This window comes from Xenopus laevis, chromosome 2S (genome assembly GCF_017654675.1).
Source record: "Xenopus laevis strain J_2021 chromosome 2S, Xenopus_laevis_v10.1, whole genome shotgun sequence".
Taxonomy (NCBI): Eukaryota; Metazoa; Chordata; class Amphibia; order Anura; family Pipidae; genus Xenopus; species Xenopus laevis.
The window spans coordinates 58470889-58493139 of NC_054374.1; the positions used below are offsets into that span (position 1 = coordinate 58470889).

A 22251-nucleotide genomic window follows, 5' to 3' on the forward strand; every position below is an offset into this window, starting at 1 on the left:
CATAATATAGATCCAATACGTTGCCTAAATCGCTATCTTGAGGTCACAAGTGACTTTAGGAAATCAGATAGACTCTTCGTAGTACCAGCGAGTTGCCACAAGGGACAGGCGGCATCATCATCAACTATCAGTAGATGGATCTGTTTATGTATCTCTAAAGCATATCAATCTCAGGGTAAGCTAGCTCCAGAAGGCTTGAGAGCTCATTCATCTAGGGCGGTTGCTGCATCCTGGGCAGCATTGGCGGAAGTCCCAACATCACAGATTTGCGAAGTGGCTTCCTGGTCTTCAGCAAGAACCTTCATAAAACATTATTCTCTGGATGTTTCGGTCTCCAGTAATCATGCTTTTACGGCAGGGACTCACCTTGCTTTTGTGTCATGAATTAAATATTTTTTGCATTATTAGTCTGGAGAGTGTTTGTTTTCCCACCCTTAAGTGCTGATGGCTTGGTAGATCCAGTTGTAATGCTGATATGGAGTGACCAGGAAAAGGGAGAATTGTTTTCATACTTACCGTAATTCTCCTTTCCTGGTCACTCTCCATATCAGCATTCCCCACCCTTTGGTTTGAACTTGGTATTAGACGAGGTAGGTGAGTCTCGTGAGTACCTTTAAGGTTTTGGAGAGGGAGGGACTATCTGGTCTGGGGGCAGGGATGGGAGGGGCCTCCCTGTTGTAATGCTGATATGGAGAGTGACCAGGAAAGGAGAAATACGGTAAGTATGAAAACAATTCTCCCTTTTTGTTTGGCTGCTGGGGGGGAAAAAGGGAGGGTGTGATATCACTCTAAAGCTGGCCATAGACACACAGATCCTATCGTACGAATCGAGGATTCGTCCGATTTTCGGATCGTGTGTGGAGAGTGCCGACAGCTTTCGTCCGGCGGAGATCGGTCGTTTGGTCGATCAGTCAGGTTTAATTTTGACCTGACTGATCCCGGCCGAACAATCAGATTACCCCTGATATAGCCATGCTCGTTAATGGCTTTTCAGGGAAAGATCCGCTCGTTTGGCGATGCCGCCAAACGAGTGGATCTTTGCGTCTATGGCCACCTTAATTTGCAGTACAGCAGTAAAGAATGATTGAAGTTTATCAGAACACAAGTCACATGACTTGGGGCAGCTGGGAAATTGACAATATGTCTAGCCCCATGTCAGATTTCAAAATTGAATATAAAAAAATCTGTTTGCTCTTTTGAGAAATGGATTTCAGTGCAGAATTCTGCTGAAGCAGCACTATTAACGGATTCACTTTAAAAAAAAAAAAAAAATGCCTGAAGCCTCTCAAATAGGGATGGGCGAAATTGATCCGTTTCATCAAAAATTTGCCGACGGTCTATGGGCGTCTTTTGCGCGTCTTTTTTTTTTTTTTTTGGACGCATGATGCCGTACGGTCTATGGGCGTCATTTTTGCGGTGAAAGAAGGCGAAAAAATTCGCCCATCCCTACTCTCCAAATTTCTTCCCAACTCCAAGATGACAATTAGGCCAATCATAACTTGGTTAGATTGTCTTCATAATTGAGACATTTATCAATCTAGTCAACTTCTCTACAGAGACAAAACTGCAGGGATTATTAAAGGGCATGTAAAGTCTAAAATAGAATAAGGCTAGAAATGCTGTAATTTGTATTCTAAATATAAACATGAACTTACTGCACCACAAGCCTAATCAAACAAATAATTTATGCTTTCAAAGTTGGCTACAGGGGGTCACCATCTTGTACCTTTGTTAAACATCTTTGCAAGACTAAGATTGTGCACATGCTTAGTGTGGTCTGGGCTGCTTAGGGATCATCATAAACAAAGCTGCTTGAGTTCTGCATGGCTGGGAAGGCAGGTGCTCCCCCTGCTGTTAATAAGTATGATTGTTTCCCTGCTCAGCAGTTAGGGACCATCTGACAATTCCTATCCACAGCAGTAAATGAAGGGTACCTTCCAGTATACCACAAGGCAATGATACAATGCAAGCAGGGAGACTAACTGCGTGTTTATTAAGGTGTTACACCTTAATAAACATGCAGGGGTCTCCCCGCTTGCATCGTGTCCTGTGTGCCTTGCTTTATAGGTTTGTGTCATTAGCAAACAGAGATACATTGCTTACATTAATGCACAGTGCTGATTTTAAAAGGTGGTTTTATTTGAAACAGGATTTACAGGTCAGCATCCTGTTGTGATGCAGCAAACATAAATCTCACCTGAGAAGAAGATTCATAATCCTGTTTGATGAACACCGGGACAATGCCAGTTTGTAAAGAAACCTCCTCATAATCTTCCTCCACTTTAAGGCAGGGCCCTCCTGTGTCTTCACTTGGAGAGATTGGTATCTTTGCAGATATTCTTTAAGAGAAATGAACAAGATTGAAATGCTGATGATTAAAAATATAAAGGGGTGGATTTATGCATAGCCTTTCCTGTGCAACTGTGATCAGGGACACATCAGTGGGTTTTCAGTTATTATTTCTCTTTCCAAATCTTTTAATATTTCATTTATTTGTGCTGGGTCCAGTCAGGTGCACCTTGAAGACAACACAGGCAAGGTGCATGCATGTACTTGGATGTGTGCAGATCCAGGCATACGTGCAACAAAGCTCTTTACATGGGTCAGGTTTGGTACAAATTCACTGACACATGCCAGGAAGTCTGTAGAAAGTGTAGCCTAGGGCCTAACATATCATTAATCCACAAATTAAAATATGCCTGAAGCCTACTTTCATGATCACCACTTGACACTTCTATACAGTGCTTAAATTAATAATAAAGCCCAGCACTCGCAGGTCTTTGTGAAAAAAGTACATTTTTTATTCAACATTTCAGATGTTTTGGTTATTTCACTTGCTTTTAGTATGACAGATGACTTTAGATATGCAACTTCTTGCTTTTGTTTTCATACATAAACCTTTTTTTTGAAACATAAGTATCAAATAAGTGCCTAGACACCAGATTGTGTGATATTGATACTTTTATCATGTTGTGTTTGTGTATTGCACACAAGTACACGTTATGTTCAACATACGATGGGGGGGATGAGACCACGATGTCAAAGTTTGACTTTAATTTTTCACTTTAATTTTCACATTGTGTCATAGCTATTTCATATGAAGGCTCAATTAATGAACCAGAACTTTGAATAAAATTAGATTTTTTCTTTTTCACAAAGACCTATGAGTGCTGGATTCTGTTCTTCTGTATGATACTACTTTCCATAGCACCCAAGTGTAAGAGAGATTGCGAGGTATCAGAAATCAAAATTTACTAAACTTAACGTTTCGATCCCTCACAGGGATTTTCGTCAGGAGAGTACCAAAAAAAATAAATAAATAAATAAATAAAAATAAATAAATAAGGAGGGGAAAAAAATTTTTTTTTATAAATATATATATATATATATATATAAATATAAACCACAAAAGCCATGAATGTCCTGTAAATGATATCCTTATAATCTACAGTTTGGTCATTTCCCTATGGACCAAACTGTAAATTATATCCTTATAAATGTCGCGTTTCTACGTCAGTACGCGCCGTTTATAAGTCACAGACATTTCCTGCTGCAGCTCTCCCTTTCGCCACCTCCTAGATGTTACTACTCCCCCGTTCTGTTAACCATAACAATTAATTGTGTAGCCAGGGCATGGGGATGGACATTTGGTCCCCCATTCTGGTGCACAAACAAGATTCAGTGTCCACAAAATGTTTCCTGTCTACTGATATAATTATGAATTCCCAGACTGAAGGAAACAAGATTCAAATAATTTTTATTGTGTAATTAAAGTTAATTTTGCTTGACTAATGTGATAAAATAGGATTTTGAATATTTTTTTGGGTGACAGGTCCCCTTTAAATCATTATTGTTCTCAATTTATTCCCTTAAGGAGTAAATGTAGAAGCTCTAAGAATCACCCTGTGTGGCTTAATAAAGTAAAGTAGTTAATAGGAAAGAAGAGAATGGCATTTAAAAACGACAAGTCTGTTGGGAAAGAAGTTGCATTTAATCAATATAAATACTTTATAATAAATGTTGTAAATCAGCAATCTGGAAGGCAAAGAAAGGAAATGAAGAGTACATTGCGGTGGAGGCTAAGACTAACCCAAAAAAGTTTTTTAAATATATTAATAGTAAAAAGATGCAGGTTGAGAGTGTTGTGATTAAATAATGGTACCAGTATGGTTGTAACAGATACAGAAAAGACAAATGTGCTAAATCAGTTCTTTTCTTCAGTGTATACAACAGAGGAGTGTGAGTTCCCAGGCTCACTTCATAGCTGCACTGATGGCTCCGCTCAATCTAGTCAGTGGCTGACTCAGGATATGATCCATAAACCTTTAATAAAAATTTATGTAAACAAGGTTGAAAAAAGAAAGTCCGTCAAGTTCAACCCCTCCAGATAAAAACCCAGCATCCATACACACACCCCTCCCTACTCTAAGATAAATTATATATACCCATATCTATACTAACTATATCATTTAGTATCACAATAGCCTTTGATATAATGTCTATCCAAGATTATCATTCAAGCCACTCTTAAAGGCATTAACAGAATCAGACATCATAACATCACCCGGCAGTGCATTCCATTACCTCACTGTGAAGAACCACCTACGTTGCTTCAAACTAAAGTTCTTTTCTTTTAGTCTGAAGGGATGGCCTGTGGTGTGGTGATCCTCTATATGGGTAAAAAGGTCCCATGCCATTTGTCTATAATGTCCTCTAATGTACTTGTAAAGTGTAATCATGTCCCCTTGCAAGCGCCTTTTTTCCCAGAGAAAACAACCCCAACCTTGACAGTCTACCCTCATAATTTAAGTCTTCCATCCCTCTAACCAGTTTAGTTGCACATCTCTGCACTCTCTCCAGTTCATTTATATCCCTCTTAAGGACTGGAGTCCAAAACTGCTCTGCATTCTTCAGATGAGGCCTTACCAGGGACCTTAAGAGAGACATAATTATGTTTCAGGAGTTAATGCCCTTTTTTATGCAAGACAGAACTTTATTTGCTTTAGTAGCCACAGAATGACACTGCCCAGGATTAGACAAAAGCTCCAAGATCCTTCTCATTTAAGGAAACTCCCAACATACTGTAATTTAGTGTATAACTTGCATTTATATTATTTTTGCCAAAGTGCACAACCTTGCATTTATCAACATTGAACCTCATTTTCCAGTTTGCTGCCCAGCTTCCCAAATTAGACAAATCACTCTGCAAAGTGGCAGCATCCTGCACGGAACCTATAGTTCTGAACAATTTAGTATCTTATGCAAAAATAGAAACAGTACTTTCAATGCCCATTTCCACGTCATTAATAAACAAGTTGAAAAGCAAGGGACCTAGTACAGAGCCCTGTGGTACTCCACTTACAACACTGGTCCAATTAGAAAATGTTCCATTTACCACCACACATTGTAGTCTATCTTTTAGCCAGTTCTCTATCCAGGTACAAATACTATGTTCCAGGCCAACATTCCTTAATTTAACCAGTAACCTTCTGCGTGGCACTGTATCAAATGCTTTAGCAAAGTAAATCACATCCACTGCCATCCCAGAATCGAGGTCCCTACTTACCTTCTCATAAAAAGAAATTAAATTAGTCTGGCAAGATCTATTACGCATAAAAACATGCTGACACAAACTCATAATATTACGATTTGCTATGAAGTCCAGTATCTTATCCTTTATTAATCTTTTGAAAAGCTTTCCTACCACTGATGTCAGACTAACTGGCCTATAGTTTTGAGGCTGAGAATGGGATCCCTTTTTGAATAGCGGTACCACATTAGCAATTCGCCAGTATCTCTGCACTATGCCAGGCTTCAAAATTTGATGTTTGAAAGATGTTTGGCAATCACAGATTTAAGCTCGCTAATATCCTGGGATGAATACCTGTCACGACCGGCACCCAATACCAGAACAAGTGCCAAGTACCCTGGTCTCGGCTCGGCTTCACCAGTAGTGTGACCACCTTTGGGCTTCGGGAGGAGCCCTCAGCTCACTTGGGTGCCACCTGGACTTAACGAGAGGTACAAGGCGAGATGTTCTGGCTGGCAAAGGGGCATGGCTGGTAGCAGAGTCTTTTGGGCAGAAGTTCACACTACAATAGGATTAGGCAGAAGGATGGTCAGACAGGCTGGGTCGAGGCAGGCGGATATCAGAATCGTCAGGTAGGCAAGGGTCAAAACCGGGTAGTCAATCAAGGGGTTAAGCAGGAGAGTTGTCCTAGGTAGGCAAAGATCAGGATACAGATTGTCGGATAGTCAGAAAGCAGGCTGGGTCAAACACGGATAATCAGATCAGGATACAAAACAGACCCTGAAGGCTCAGGAAACCACAAGAACAAAGTTCTAACACGGGCAAAGGGTTGTACAATGAATGGCCCTTAAATAGCATTCAAATTTTGTGCCGAAACGTGCTGACGCAACACGCCAGCGTGCCTGCGCCTTTAAATGGCGCGCAGTCGCGCCGCGCGGGCCCTAAAACAACATGGCGCTGGTGCTAAGGACCATACCATCTGGCCCCGGACCTTTATTTATCTTAACATGTTCTAGTCTCTTTTGAATTTCCTCATGTGTGAACCATGCACCATTAGTTGTATTACTATAATTGGGACTATCAAGAAGGAAACCCTCATTAACTGGTTCCTCATTTGTGTAGACAGATGAAAAAATGTGTTCAGAATCTGCGCTTTTTGTTTGTTTTCATCAACCAGCTGACCCCCCTCTGATTTTTGCATGATTTATTGGCCTCCTTGTACTTTATAAATGATTTGGCTGTCCCAGCTAACTTGAAAGCCTTAAAAGCACGCCTTTTCTTACCCACCTCAACACCAACACTTCTATTGAACCAAAAAGGTTTTGCTTTGCAACAACGTTTCTTGCTTACAAGAGACATGATAATTTTCTTTGTAAGCTTTTGCCCAGTCAAAATCTCTACCCAGAGGGATTCCACTCCCTCACCAGTGCCAGCATACTGACATGTATATTTATTAAGCAGCATTTTAAAGACTTCCCATTTTTGTTCCGTGTTTAACCCTGTGAAAAGCATTTCCCACCAAATATATTGCATTATGTTGCAGAGATGCCCTTATACTGTCAACGTTTGCATGTCTGAAATTTAGTGTTTTAGTTGCTCCCTTATATAATTGCTTCTACAACAGAATCTCAAAGGAGACCATGTTATGATCACTATTCCCTAAATGCTAGAGATGACTTCAGTATTATTAGTTATTACAAGGTCCAAAACAGATTCCTAGTAGGTTCTTGAACTAGCTGGAATAAAAAATTGTCATTCAGCATATTTACAAAACTACTAGCTTTTTCTGTCTTGGCAACCCCATTACCGCAGTTAATGTCTGGATAATTGAAATCACCCACAGCAACAACTTGACCCAGCTGTAAAGCCGCTTCTATCTGCAGCTGGCTTCATACTCTGTCACTTATACAAGGTGGTTTATAGCACACACCAATGATAATTTTCTTTGTAACCTTTTGCCCAGTCAAAATCTCTACCCAGAGGGATTCCACTCCCTCACCAGTGCCAGCAATGGTTATTTCTTTAGTGCATGGCTTTAATTCAGGCTTTACATACAAACACACTCCTCCACCCTTTTTAATCCCTCTGTCCCTCCTAAAAAGGGTATAACCCATTTAAATTCACAGTCCAGTCACATGTTTCATCCCGCCATGTCTCAATGATACTAATTATATCATCATTTTTAAAGCATCCGATTAATTGGGGATGTTTGCAGATGACACAAAACTATCAAGCCCAATAAATGCCACCAAGATGTGACATCATTGCAACAGGATCTTGACAAACTGGCAATCTGGGCAGCTAAGTAGCAAATGAGATTCAATGTTGATAAATGTAAAGTCATGCACCTTGGATGTAAAAATATCGAAGCCACTTATACTCTTATTGGGACTGCACTAGGCAAATCCATTATGGAAAAGGACCTTGGAGTCCTTGTAGATGATAAACTTGGCTGTAGCAAGCAATGCCAGTCAGCAGCATCAAGGGCAAATAAGGTCTTGAGCTGTATCAAAAGGGTATTGATTCACTGCAGGAAGCAGTCATTCTTCCACTTTATAAAGCACTGGTAAGGCCCCATCTATAATATGGAGTATAGTTTTGGTCTCCATCACTCAAACAGGACATTATTGTATTAGAGAGGGTGCAGAGAAGGGCAACTAAGCTGGTAAAAGGTATGGAAAATCTTAGCTATGAGGAAAGACTGGCCAAATTGGGGATGTTCACGCTGGAGAAGAGGCGTTTAAGGGGTTATATGATAACTATGTATAAATATATAAGGGGATCATATAATAATCTCAGTGAGTGAGATACTGTGATCCTTGTTAGTCAGCTTTGTTAACTGAGCAGCCTTTCCTGCCTTTGGTGCACAATCCCTGTTGACGGTACCTCATAGCTGGTCTCACGCTTCAAGGATCTCGCTATCTCTGAGCCTAGCCACTTGAGTCCCTAACTTGGCGGCATTAGCTGCTCACTAACTTTCCTGAACTTATCAGTCACTCCAATAGTGACCTATTACATTTTCTGACCGAATACTTGCTTCACCTATTCTGAGGCCTACCTCCACCTCAGGCCCTAGCAGCAACACCCCACTTCCAATGGGTGCACTGGAAAGAGGCAGAACACATGGCAACATCCCTTTTTATAACCTCTGGGGAACTACTCTCCCGCCTCTCTGGGAAAAAAAAGGACCCAGCCTAGCTGGTCAACTAAATCCCTGGAGTATAGAAAAACCTTTACCCTTTTATAAAATATAATAGTGACATCTACTGGCCAGTCACTCAACTGCCAGCAGAACATTTTCACATAGGACAAAGGAAACAGCTTCCCTTGTGTAACGGAGGACCCAATCTAGGTGTCTAAACTATGCCCAGGAGAAACAAAGGACCCAAACATTAGCAAAACCTTTACCCTCCTACAGTAGTAACAAGGCCCATGCAGGGTCCTGAGCTCTGCTGCATGCTGGGAAACGTAGTTCTGTTACTGTCCATGCAAACTCTATGGAAATCCAGGCTCCTTATTGTGGTGAGTTGCGGTTCGTATTTCTTGCTTAATTACCGGTGTTAATGTGCAACAGATATGCCCATGGCTTGATAAAGGTGTGTAGACATCAAAACTTGCTATTTGTATGGGCTATGTGGTTTTATTCTACAATACATTTTACTTGCATTATAATGAGTGCTTTTTTTGTGATATTTTTATATGAGAGACCACATATGGTTGTGGTTGGTTTTGATCACATTTTATGTTGGGTTTTGACTTTTGGGAGTGCTGTTCAATCTCAGATGGTCCCTTTAACAATTGGAACATGTTTTTTACCATCAGGATTCTCTATAGTCTTGGGCTGTTTGCTCTGGTTTTCATTAGAAAATTGGATCAATTCCGAGTTTTCTGGGTAGCAATTCAATAAAGTCGAAATCTAAAAAGTTGAACGATTCGAACTGCTACTCAATTTGTCACACCAATTTGATTGAGAATCTTTATTGGCAAATTAAATGAATCAGGGTTTGGGAGTTTGGTCTAATTTTTTTTAATAAAAAAATAATTTTTTGAGAAAAATTAAAGTTTTAGTAAATAACCCACATGGTGTAGCGTTCTGTAGGAACAGAAATACATGTGGGCAGTTTCCACCTTTTGGCAGAAAAACCTCTGGAATCACATGTTTTCAACAACCCTTTTTGTGGCCCAGATCATTCAGTTGCAGTACCAATAGGGAATATATGACTTCAGATGTCTTACCTACTGTGTTTGTATGGCTGCCACTATGACTTCACAGCAGCTTGTTATATATAAACTATAGTAGTGGTTCTAAAGCAAACACACCAGTTTTACCAGTGGAAGCCAACAGCACATTATATCGTTATGCCTTTGAAACAGTTTTTTGGTGTTACTGTTCTTTCAACATGTGTTAAAGGCTACTTTTGCAGCATTCATTTCATTCTAGAAAATAGGAGGAGGATCCAGTCATCAAAAGATTTATGGCAGCACTGAAGTTACGGCCTCTAAATAGGTATTTTTCTTCACCCTGGGATTTGCCTCTTGTCCTAAAATCCTTAGTGTCTTTTCCTTTTGAGCCACTGGATCAAGCTTCTGTCTGGAATAGAACTGTAAAGACTTTGTTCTCGGTGACTATTGCTTCAGCAACCAGAGTCCGTTTTTTGCAAGCCCTGTCCATGGGCCAGGACAATATCTTTCCTTCTTGCCTAAAGTTGTCTCTATGTTTCATTTAAATTTAGAGGTTGTCCTGCTCCCTCTGACAATTTGTCTGCCTCGGAAGACCCTCTGTTTTTGAATCCAGTTAGGGTACTTAAGCTGTATCTGGGTTAAACAGAGCCCTTCAGAACATAGGAGAAATTTTGTGTCATCCTGGAGGAGGTAAGAAAGGGTTTGGCTGCCTCTTCTTCCACTATTTTCAGGTGGCTGGTTATCCCGATTTCTAAATCCGACCAGTTGCGTCAATGTGGTATGCACAGTGGTGGAGTTTGCTTCTGGAGTCCTTCAGTCCTTTAACTCTAATTAAACCTTTTTCTGAAGCATTGGTTGAGTTTTATTTTTCCACCCTGTTCTTTATGGAATTGCTGGGTACATCTCATTGTTTATGTTGACATATAGTGGCTAGGAAATGGGAAAATTGTTTCTCATACACACCATAATTTTCCTTTCCTAGCCACTATATATACACCAACATACCCTCCCTTCTTGGACTAAATGATTAGACTGCTGGCCCTAAGGGGGTATTTTTATAGGTTTGTAGGGGAGGGACTTTCTGGTCTGGGATGGAGGCAGGCAACCTACCTAATATTTATGTTGGCATATATGGCTTGGAAAAGAGAATGACAGTAAAAAAAAAATATTTCCCGATTTTTTTAGTGTTCAAATTGCAATGAGCACATGAAAAGCAACCAAAAAAACCTTTGATTCCTCACCCTCTTCCAAGACAACCTTGGAGAAAAGGTAGGAACTGACTTATTTTGTTTTAATGGAATGCCTACTTTGTGTGGACTACTTTTCAAAGTTTCCATAACTACTCAAGCTGAATGACACAACAAGCAGGCGTATAGTCACTGCATTAAAATTCATATTTGCATATTTCTGATATTGTTATATCTGACAATGGTCCTCGGTATGTCAGTGCAAAATTCAACACATTTGCAGAAAGTTGGGAATTCAAGCATATAACTTCCAGTCCAGATCATTCTCAGTCAAATGCACAGGCTGTAGAGAGATATTAAAAATATGCTTTAAAAGTCAAAACAGGAAACTGCATCGATCCTTACATCGATTTAATGGAATATCATGCCATACCACTTGAAGGCATTGGATTTTCACCTTCACAACTTTTGATGGGCAGAAGGCTAAAACCTAATTGCCAACACATACCTCATTGGTTTTTACCAAGGTGTGTGACAAGATGAAAGAAAAAAAAAAAAGTAAATCCAAATCCAAAGCCAATCCAAAGTACTATCAGATTTACAAGTTGGAGATAGTGTAAGGATGCAAAGAGGATGCACATGGCAACTGGCAACAGTTGTGTAAAAGCATGATCAACCCAGATCTTTTGTTCATACACCTGATGAGGAGAATACAGGAGAAACAGGAAAAACCTGAGAAAAACAGAGAACTTACTGCTACCTTCTGATGATCCAGAAACTTTGACAAACAATGACTAATGCATGGACAGAACTGAGACCGTTCAAGGTGAACAATCATCAAGTCAGTAATTATTCTTATATGCTTGTACCTCAGAGTTCTCAATCCTACAAAATCAGATCTGGGAGACAGATCAAACTTCCCTTAAGATATAGAGCGTAATAAAGTGTACTTATGCATGATATATTGAGGCAGTAATGTTAAAAGTTCATATTGATTTAAGAAAAGATAAAATGTGAAGTAACATTTATGGATAAAATATGTATGTATGTATGTATGTATGTATGTATGTATGTATGTATGTATGTATATTTTTATTTGTATAGTGCTCACATAAATATAAATATAAAATATACTTACAATACAGATTAAGTGCTCAGTGTCAAGGAAACAAAAGGCTAGAGGACCCTACCCTGTAGGCATTACAGTCTAAATGGGAGGGTAACATACAGACACAATTCAGAGGGGTATTAAGGTGCTGTAGGTTACACTTTGTTACACTGTTATATAAGTGCCAGTTCCCAGTTCAGGTGTTATCCAGGTGCTCCCAGAGGTAGTCTGAGTTTCGTTTTAAAAACACTGAAGGAGGATTCTCTCCTGAGAGATTCAGGAATGGCATTCCAAATAAAGGAGTCGCAAGAGAGAAGGGTTTGATACGGGAAACAGCAGCAGTAGTGGGGGGTACAACCAAGCGGTTGATCTGAGAGCAGCGGAGATTTCGGCCAGGAACATATAGAGAAACAAGAGATGAGATGTAGTGAGGTGCAAAGGAATGAAGGGCTTTGAAGGTTATGAGGAGGAGTTTATAAGTTATTCTTTGTTTTATAGGAAGCTATGATAAGGACTTCAGCAGCAGAGGGGTCTGTACCCTTTTGGATGAGAGGAGGATAATTCTGGCAACAGTGTTTAATACAGATTGTAGAGGGGAGAGATAGAAGTTAGGGAGGCCAGTTAGTAGAAGTTTACATTAATCTAGTCTGGATAGGATGAGAGCTTGCATGAGCGTCTTGGCTGTAGCAGGTGAAAGGAAGGGACGGATTTTGGCAATATTGTGTAAGAAAAAGTGACAGGTTTTGACAGTGGTGTTAATATGAACAGAGAAGGAGAGAGAGGAGTCAAAGATTACCCCCGACAGCGTGCTGAGTTGACAGGATTAATGAGCATGCCATCAATAGAGATAGTAAATAGGTGAGTAGGACCAGGATTAGGTGGAAAGATCATTAGTTCCGTTTTTGTTAAGTTGAGTTTGAGGTGGCACTGGTTCATTCAATTTGAGATAGCTAGGAGGCAGTTGGAGATTTGAGCCTCTGTTTCTGCTGTTAACGAAGGGGTGGATAAATATATTTGGGTATCATCAGCATACAGATGATAATTAAAGCCAAATGAATGGATGAGATCTCCCAAAGATAGAGTGTACAGGGAGAACAACAGCGGACCAAGTACAGAGCCTTGCGGCACCCCCACCTTAAGTGGAACTGGAGATGAGGTTTTGTTATCATAGGAGACAGTGAATGATCTGTTAGAAAGGTAAAAAGAGAGCCAAGATGCAGCCTGGTTACAGATGCCAAGCAAATACAGAATCTGCATCAGGAGAGAGTGGTCAACTGTATCAAATGCAGATGATAGGTCAAAGAGGAGAAGGATGGAGAAGGGACCTCTGGCTTTGGCAACCTGAAGATCGTTTGTAACTCTGCACAAAGCAGTCTCAGTAGAGTGACCAGGCCGGAAACCAGATTGCAGAGGGTCCAACAGATCATGGGCGTGTAGAAAGTTAGTAATACAGGAGAACACAATACGCTCTAGGAGTTTAGAGGCAAGTGGTAGAAGGGAGACAGGACGGTAATTTGATAGACAGGATGGGTCAAGCGTGGCCTTTTTAAGAATAGGCTTTACACAGGCATGTTTGAAAGGAGAAGGGAAGGTTCCAGAAGCTAGAGAAGAATTGAAGATGTGGGTAAGTAGTGGTGAAGGTTCTGCAACACAGTGTTTGAGCAGAGAAGAAGTCATAGAGTCAAGAGGGCAAGTTGTGAGTGGGGAGGACAAGAGAAGCTTGGAGACTTCAGATATTGTTACCGGAGGGAAGGAATTAAGACATGCAGAAGGGGGCTTAGGAATGAGAAGCTGGTTTACATTAGTAGAGGTAGGGATCTGATTGTGAATGGACTCTACTTTGTCTTAAAAGATATCAGCAAAGTCCTGAGGAGAGTGCGTCAGGTTGACTGATACCGTTGATGAGGTATGGTATGTCAGGTTTGCTATATGGATGTATATTGGACTATGTCAGCACCTGTAGCAGCAGCACTGAACTAGCTAGTGATATAATAGAAAGTAATTCAGGTAAATCTGGACATGCCCACATAGGAGAGCATATGTTAAGAGAAACTCTGTAATACAACTAAGTTCTGCTCAGTCTTGTGTCTGGTAACTTGGCACAGCCACATTACAAACTCACATACTTTCTATTGATTTCTAGAATTGTATTTATCAAATGGTGATTTATAACTTTCACCTATTGATAAATACACTTCTAAAAATCCCTTAGGAATCAATAGAAAGTATGGAAGTTTTTTTATGTGGCGGGTTCTAATCTCACATTTTGATAAATCTGGCTCTTAGTGTATAACTTGCATTTATATTATTTCTACCAAAGTCCATAACTTTTGCACTTATCAACACTGTATCTCATTTTCCAGTTTGCAGCCATGTTTTCTAATTTTGCTGAATTGCTCTGCAAAGTGACAGCATCCTGCATGAAACGTATAGTTCTGCACAATTTACTTTCATCAGCAAAAATAAAGACAGTACTTTCAATGTCCATCTCCAGGTCATTAGTAAACAGGTTAAAAAGCAAAGAACTAAGCACAGACCACTGCGCTACTCCACTAACAAAAACAAATCATATAGTTACAAAATTTTCATTTACCACCACTCTTTGTAATCTATCCTTTAGCCAGTTCTCTAACCAGGTATAAATAATATGTTCCAGGCCAATATTACTTCATTTAACCTTCTATGAGGCACTGTATCACTTTAGCAAATATAATTAGATAACAACTGCCATCCCAGTGTCAATGTTCTTGCTCAACCCCTCATGAAAAGCAATTAAATTTGTTTGGAAAGATCTGGGACGCATAAAGCCATGCTGGCACAAACCCATAGCATTGTGATTACCGTATATACTCAAGTATAAGCCGACCCGAGTATAAGCCGAGGTACCTAATTTTACCTACGAAAACTGGGAAACCGTATTGACTCGAGTATAAGCCTAGACACAACTACAGCCCTGTCTCCCAGCAGCGCCCATTCCGCCAAAGCGACCCCCCCAGCGATCAACCGGACTTTGCAAAGTTGATGGTGACAGAGAATTGCCAAACAGATTACTGTGTTCATTGTCCCACTGTCCTACTACCATGTGCAGAGGGTGGTGTGTGATATTGCCATCACTGTTAATCTTTCGTATAACCAACAGAGGGTGCTGTGTGATATTGCCATCACTATTAATCTTTCGTATAACCAACAGAGGGTGCTGTGTGATATTGCCAGCACTATTAATCTTTCGTATAACCAACAGAGGCTATATGGTACCAATGTCGTTGAGTATCTTATGCCTTATTACCCTTTCCCAAAGCTCTCCTATCACTTTTGTTAAACTAACAGGCCTATAGTTTTAGCAGCAACTGAATAGCAGCCAGGCCGGGCCAAGCCACCTGGGCGCCCAAGGCAACCCGGCTGGCCGATTCGCCCCCTTGCCGGCACAGCTCCAGAGTGCGCATGCACGCACGCGTCCGGGATTGTGCGCGTCATGGAGGATACACATCCCGGAGTGTGCATGCTTCCCGAAATGCGCATCTGCAGTCATTATTTAAATTTGTGGAGGGGGGAACCAGTGCCGATGGAAGAGAAAGGGTCCGGACCAGGGGTAGGCTGAAGGAAGAGGTACGTGCTTGGCGCCCCCACTTCATTGCGCCCTAGGCACGTGCCTCTTCTGCCTACCCCTAGTTCCGGCCCTGATAGCAGCACCAAATTAACAATTCATCAACCTATCAGCACTATGTCAATATATCTTGCAAAATTAAAGGGATACTGTCATGATTTTTATAGTATAGTTTTTATTTCTAAAATTACTTTATTTACACTGCAAATAATTCACTACCATATAAAATTTTATTTCCGAAAACCAACAAGTATATTTTTTTAGTTGTAAGATGTGTAGGCAGCCATCTCAGGTCATTTTGCCTGGTCATGTGCTTTCAGAAAGAGACAGCATTCAGGATGCTTTTTGGCAGGCTGTTGTTTCTCCTACTCAATGTAACTGAATGTGTCACAATGGGACTTGGATTTTTACTATTGACTCAGTGCTATTCTCATATGTACCAAGGAGCTGTTATCTTGTGTCAGGAAGTTGTTATCTGGTTATCTTCCCATTGTTCTATTGTTAGGCTGCTGGGGGGAAATGGAGAGGTGATATCACTCCAACTTGCTGTACAGCAGTAAAGAGTGACTGAAGTTTATCAGAGCACAAGTCACATAACTGGGGGCATCTGGGAAACTGACATGTATAGCCCCATGTCAGATGTCAAAATTAAATATTAAAAAATCTGTTTCTTTTTTGAAAAACAGATCTCAGTGCAGATTTCTGCTGGTCTAGCATTATTAACTGAAATATAAAATTTTCCCATGACAGAATCACTCTAAGAAAAGAGTTCTGGCAATCACAGAGCTAAGCTTATTTAGTACCCTGGAATCAATACCATCTGTTATTTTTCCTGATATGCCCACCAAAGGACTTGAATAGGGGCTGCCGGGCGAGGACCACATCAATGAGCCCATACAGTCCACAATCCAATGTGAAAATCAAACCTGCCTGATCAACTCCCGGACAATTTTTGGACAGATATCGGTCAGTAAGCCCCATTGGAGGACCCCTTCCACAGAAAAAAAAGCTGCCGGCTTGGTCTAAAGCACTTGATTGGCAGCTTAAATCTGCCCATATACAGTATGACCACCTTTAGTCATAGGCACAACACTTTGTTTTACAAGCTTTTTTATAGATACAGGGTACCAGCGCCACCTTGTGGCTATCAAAAACATGACATACTGTAGTTAACAGCATTAATGAGAAAGAAAATGCATTGATAAATAATCCAGTACAGGAATAGTTTTTAAACAAGAATAACATATATGCCTGGGTGGTGGTAACAAATAATGCAATAGTTCAGTGAAGTAAAGCACTCAACAGGTCTTGTGCAAGCAAAAATACGTTGTTTTTAATTTCATTTACAAACCTGATTTTTCGGACGGGTTTGTTAATTAAATAAAACCTTATCTATGTCTTTTATTATCAGCATTCTAGTAAGGTTACCTTTTGGCAGGCTAGCAACTAGTGGTGTGCAGGTCAAGAAATTCTCAACCCACACCAGACACAAACTCGCCCCCTCCCAACCCACAGCCGGCCCATCATTCCCCCTCTATTTTTCGCCCCACAGTGACGTCACAAAAGGGGTGGGGGCAGGCGCAAGTCTATAAATTTAGGTGCCGGAAGATGGAAGCTGGCACTGCTATGTCACTGGGAGAGCAGGAGAAGAGCTCAACCCAGACTCACCCACAACCCGAAGAATTTGTGCAGGAGCCCGCACATCACTACTAGCAACCTGCTAGAGGATGGTATGAGTGTTCAAGGGGCCAGCTAAGTGCAGACAGGCCTCTTGGGGTTTCCGCCTGCTATAACCTCATTCAAGGAAAGATTGAAAATTTAAGCTTTCATTCAAGATTCCTTCTTGTGGGTCTTCAGTATATAAATCCACTTCATTGCCACCCCGTGCATCTCCATGAACACAATACCTTGAAATTGAATGCCATCCATTTTGTCCAAGTGAACACAGCAAATGTGTCGAGCCATCCTTGAAAGTAAATTCTCATTCAAGATGTCTGCTATGTGTATGCCTTTTGGTCTTACATACGTTACATTACACAAAAACGTGAATCAACAAAAATTGTGTTGCAGCTTATGAAATGTTTGATTTCCCAGGTTTTACCATTAGCCAGAAAAGTTTTGGAATCAGAAATATATTTGCATTGCTCACATCCTCCACACTTGTTTGAACCTAGATATTTGCAGCAATTCTGATTCCTTTTGCCTTTGAAATTACTACTTGTAAATTTGTTCTTTAAAGGGGATATAAAGGCAAAAAAATAAAATCCCATTTTTACTTTCTTTAATGAAAAAAATCCATCTCCAATATACTTTAATTAAAAAATGTATATTTTTTCATCTGCATAATATTTACTGCCATATTATTTTTATTTGTTTAATGTGAAAATCAAATAAAATATTTAAAACACAAAAAAATAAAATAAATAAAAAGTGTACCATTTTTTAAGAAACTCGACTATATGTAGTGAAATTCCCCCTACATTTTTCTTGCTCTCACTGCTGCAGATAGGAAACTTCCGACAGTCCCTAGCTGCTCTGCAGGGAAACAATCATACTTTTAAACGACAGGGGTGACGCCACCCCACCTTACTTCCCAGAACTCAAACAGCTCTGGTTGTTTCCCTGTAGAGTAGCCGGTGACTGTGTAGAAATTTTTATTCGCAGACCCAGTGCAGTATGCATATTCTGTTTATAGTTTGGCTGTATTGGCTTCTATGGCAGATAGTATTTGACTTTTGCAGTTTTGATAATTAATGACGATCCCTAAGATTAGCCTCCCAACAGAAGCTGAGACCACACGGAGCATGTGCATGGTCTTGCAAAGATGTTTAACAAAGTTAGAAAATGATGACCCCCTGTGGCCAACTTTGAAAACATAAATCATTTGTTTAATCAGGCTTTTGGTGCAGTAAATTCATGTTTATGTTTAGTATACAAAATACAGCATTTATAGCATTATTCTTTTTTAAACTTTGCCTCTCCTTTTTTTAAACTTTGCCTTAAACAACTATTCCTACAATTGGAGATGTGAGGGATTGTGTCAATATATTATTTCACCCAACTAAGATCTAGTGCCAGTGTTTGTTTATTATCTCCATTGTGTTGTTGCTTTGTGCATTATAGGTCAGCATTAACCTGGTATAATCCCTGTTGTTGTATGTGTACCTCTTTTGTCTTCTCTAATTCCATATAATAAGGAGTCCCTGGTTTGCACTAGTGCCTTCTGAAGGGTCCTGGATTTTTCACCCAATCTTGCATACACGGCAATAGCCGGAACAGGATACGTGTCATTTCATGGAATGATCATGCCGTGGGAACTTGTGCTATTTAGTTATAAAACTGATCATTCAACATCAGTGAGAGTAATTTTAAGAATGTTTGAATTCTGGGCTTCACTGCCCGAGCATGAATTATTGAACTGTAAGGTTACTTGGAGGCTGCACAGTCCAGCGCCGTGGTTTAGGAATGCCACCTATTTTAAAATCATTGGATAACTGAATAATTGAGCAACGTGACTGATTCAAACCCTGCCTTATGATTTGGAACTTTAGAATTCAGTACTGTGGTTGAAAACTGTGCTTGGGTTACAACCCATCACTTTTATATCACTACTAATAAGCAGCACATTGTTAACAGTGGGGAGGAACCCTCCTTGTTTCCGGTTCATGGGATAGGGGAGTGCCTTTTTAAAGGTGTTTAAATAAAATATATGTGGTTTTATCTATAGGATTGTCTTATGGCATGTCCGATAGTAGTGATATAACTACCAGGTGGATAAAAGTAATACAATTTATTCCATACACTGTGGGAGTGCTAGCCAGCTACTAGAAAAAAGAATTAACAAAATTGATTTTTATTGGGGTCAACATCCAGAACGATCACAAAGTATGCATTCTGACCATTATACCAAATACAATAAAGTCAACAACAGTAAAAGCCGTTTTATATCAGACCCTGTCCATAGCCCGTAGGCAGATTACATTCTACACCTCATTGATATGAACACTGAAAAGTAAATATAAGTAACAGTGTCAACGTGAGAAATACTTGCATACTCAAACTGGTCACACTGAAAAACATAGCTCTATATGACAGTTCTGGGTAAAGTGGATAATAACTGTACTTGATTCATTCTGGGAGAAACTGTTGTTGCAAAATATCTGCATATATTATTGTGTAATTTGCTGCTAATTGCTTTAATCATTACAAATACCATAATTGTATTGCCCAGCAAGGAACTGGAACATATACTGGGGGGGGATCTCTTAGATATAAAGTATATCTATAAAAATATTCAGAAAACATTTTCCTCTACAGCAATAACGAGTGTGAACTGGCTTGATTTGTCTAGTTTGTAAAGTTTCACTGAATAATTTACAAAATTGTGAAAAATTCTCCAAAGTTTACGAGTGACACTTTTTTTTGACATGCAAAAATTTTTTTCACCCATGAGAGTCTATTGGAGATTCACTCATCACTAGAGTATCTTAAAACTGTTTGTTACGACTGTTTGGTAAATTAATTCTTTATTTTCATGCTAAATGGATATGAATTCACAACATTTACAAAAAAAGAAAGCGAATATAAAGACAAATGTGAGAAAAAGCAAGGAAAAGAGACAAATCATATGCAAGACATTCTTAATCCATTTTCTACCAACATCTGCAGACATATCAAATGATCATACAGCATTTTAGCTTTTATAGAAACATTTTGTATAGAAAATAGTTAAATAGGGCTCCTACAGACCCAATTGTAGTGTGGGAAGGGGGAGAAGTCATACCCTTATTATAGCTGTGTTCTATCTATCTATATACAGTTAGGTCCATAAATGTTTGTACAGAACTTTTTTTTCTTATTTTGGTTCTGTACATTACCACTATGAATTTTAAATGAAACAACTCACATGCAGTTGAACTGCAGACTTTCAGCTTTAATTTAGTGGGTTTAACAAAAAGATTGTATAAAAATGCTAGGAACTAAAGCCTTTTTTAACACAATAACTTCATTTCAGTGGCTCAAAAGTAATTGGACATATTAAAAAACTGAAAATAAAATGTTTATTTCTAATACTTGGTTGAAAACCCTTTGCTGGCAATGACAGTCTGAAGTCTTGAACTCATGGACATCACCAGATTCTGAGTTTCCTCCTTTTCTAATGCTCTGCCAGGCCTTTACTGCAGCAGCTTTCAGTTGCTGTTTGTTTGTGGACCCTTCTGTCCGAAGTTTAGTCTTCAACAAGTGAAATGCATGCTCAATTGGGTTCAGATCAGGCGACTTCTTTGCTTTAACAAACACCTTCGTTGCTTTGGCTGTATATTTTGGGTCATTGTCCATCTGTATTATGAAACGCCTCCCAATCAAATTTGACTGCATTTATGGATTTGAGCAGACAATGTCTCTAAATACCTCAAAATTCATTCAGCTGCTTCTGTCCTGTGTCACATCATCGATAAACACTAGTGTCCCAGTTCCACTGACAGCCATGCATGCTCAAGCCATCACACTGCGTCTGCAGTTTTACAGATGATGTGGTATGCTTTGGATTATGAGCTGTTCCACGCCTTCTCCATACTTTTTTCTTGCCATCATTCTGATTGAGGTTGATCTTTATTTCATCTGTCCAAAGAATGTTTTTCCAGAACTGTGCCGGCTTTTTTAGATGTTTTTTTTTTTTAGCAAAGACCAATCTAGCCTTTCTATTCTTGATGCTTATGAGTGGCTTGCACCATGCAGTGCACCCTCTGGATTTACTTTCACACAGTCTTTTTATGGTAGACTAATATCTATACACCTACCTCCTGGAGAGTGGTGTTCACTTGTTTGGCTGTTGTGAAGTGGTTTCTCTTCACCATGGAAATAATCCTGAGATCATCCACCACTCCACTGTCCGTGGAGGTCTTTTTGCGTTGTGAAGTTCACCAGTGCTCTTTCTTTCTTGGGATGTACCAAACTGTATAAATTGCTAATATTGTAGCAATTTCTCTAATGGGTTTTTCCTGTTTTTGAAGCTTAAGGATGGCTTGTTTCACCTGCATGGAGGGCTTCTTTGACCGCATGTTGTCTGTTCACAGAAAAATCTTCCACATACAAGCACCCCCTTCAAATCAACTGCATGGCTTCATTGCTTCATTGATAGACATAAAGGAATTGCCCACACCTGCCCATGAAATAAACTTTAAATCAATTGTCCAATTACTTTTGAACCACTGGTGCAATTGAAATGAAGTGATTGTTTAAAAATAAATAAAAGGCTTTAGTTCCTCACATTTTTATGCAATCTTTTTGTTCAACCCACTGAATTAGGGTAGGACTCGACGGAAGATTTTGAAGTGATCCAAATCGCTGTGCGAAAATCAAATGAAGTTGTGTTGCTAAGGATCAAGGCGGCGACTTCATCGACATTTCCATTACTTACCTAATTTCTGTTGCATCCGATTTGACGCCTGTAGTCCTACCCTGCATTTGAGTTGTTTCAATTAAAATTCATTGTGGTAATGTAAAGAACCAAAATTAGAAAAAAAAGGTTGTCTGTCCAAATATTCATGGACCTAACTGTATAGGTACAGGGGGGGACAGTTGTCCTGGGCCCAGTGGGTTTTTTTGGCTTGAGGGCCGGCCATGCTGTACTTTGGAAGGA

At 39.8% G+C, this 22251-nt stretch overlaps 1 protein-coding gene across 1 annotated transcript in view; it reads right to left on the bottom strand.

Moving 5' to 3' along the window:
- The window catches only part of sox13.S (SRY-box 13 S homeolog), a gene marked incomplete at its 5' end in the record, with an annotated part of 90384 nt that overhangs the window by 33149 nt on the left and 34984 nt on the right, over positions 1 to 22251 (bottom strand). The window contains 1 exon segment of the mRNA NM_001087769.1: positions 2198 to 2339. Coding sequence (NP_001081238.1) covers positions 2198 to 2339 — 142 coding nt within the window.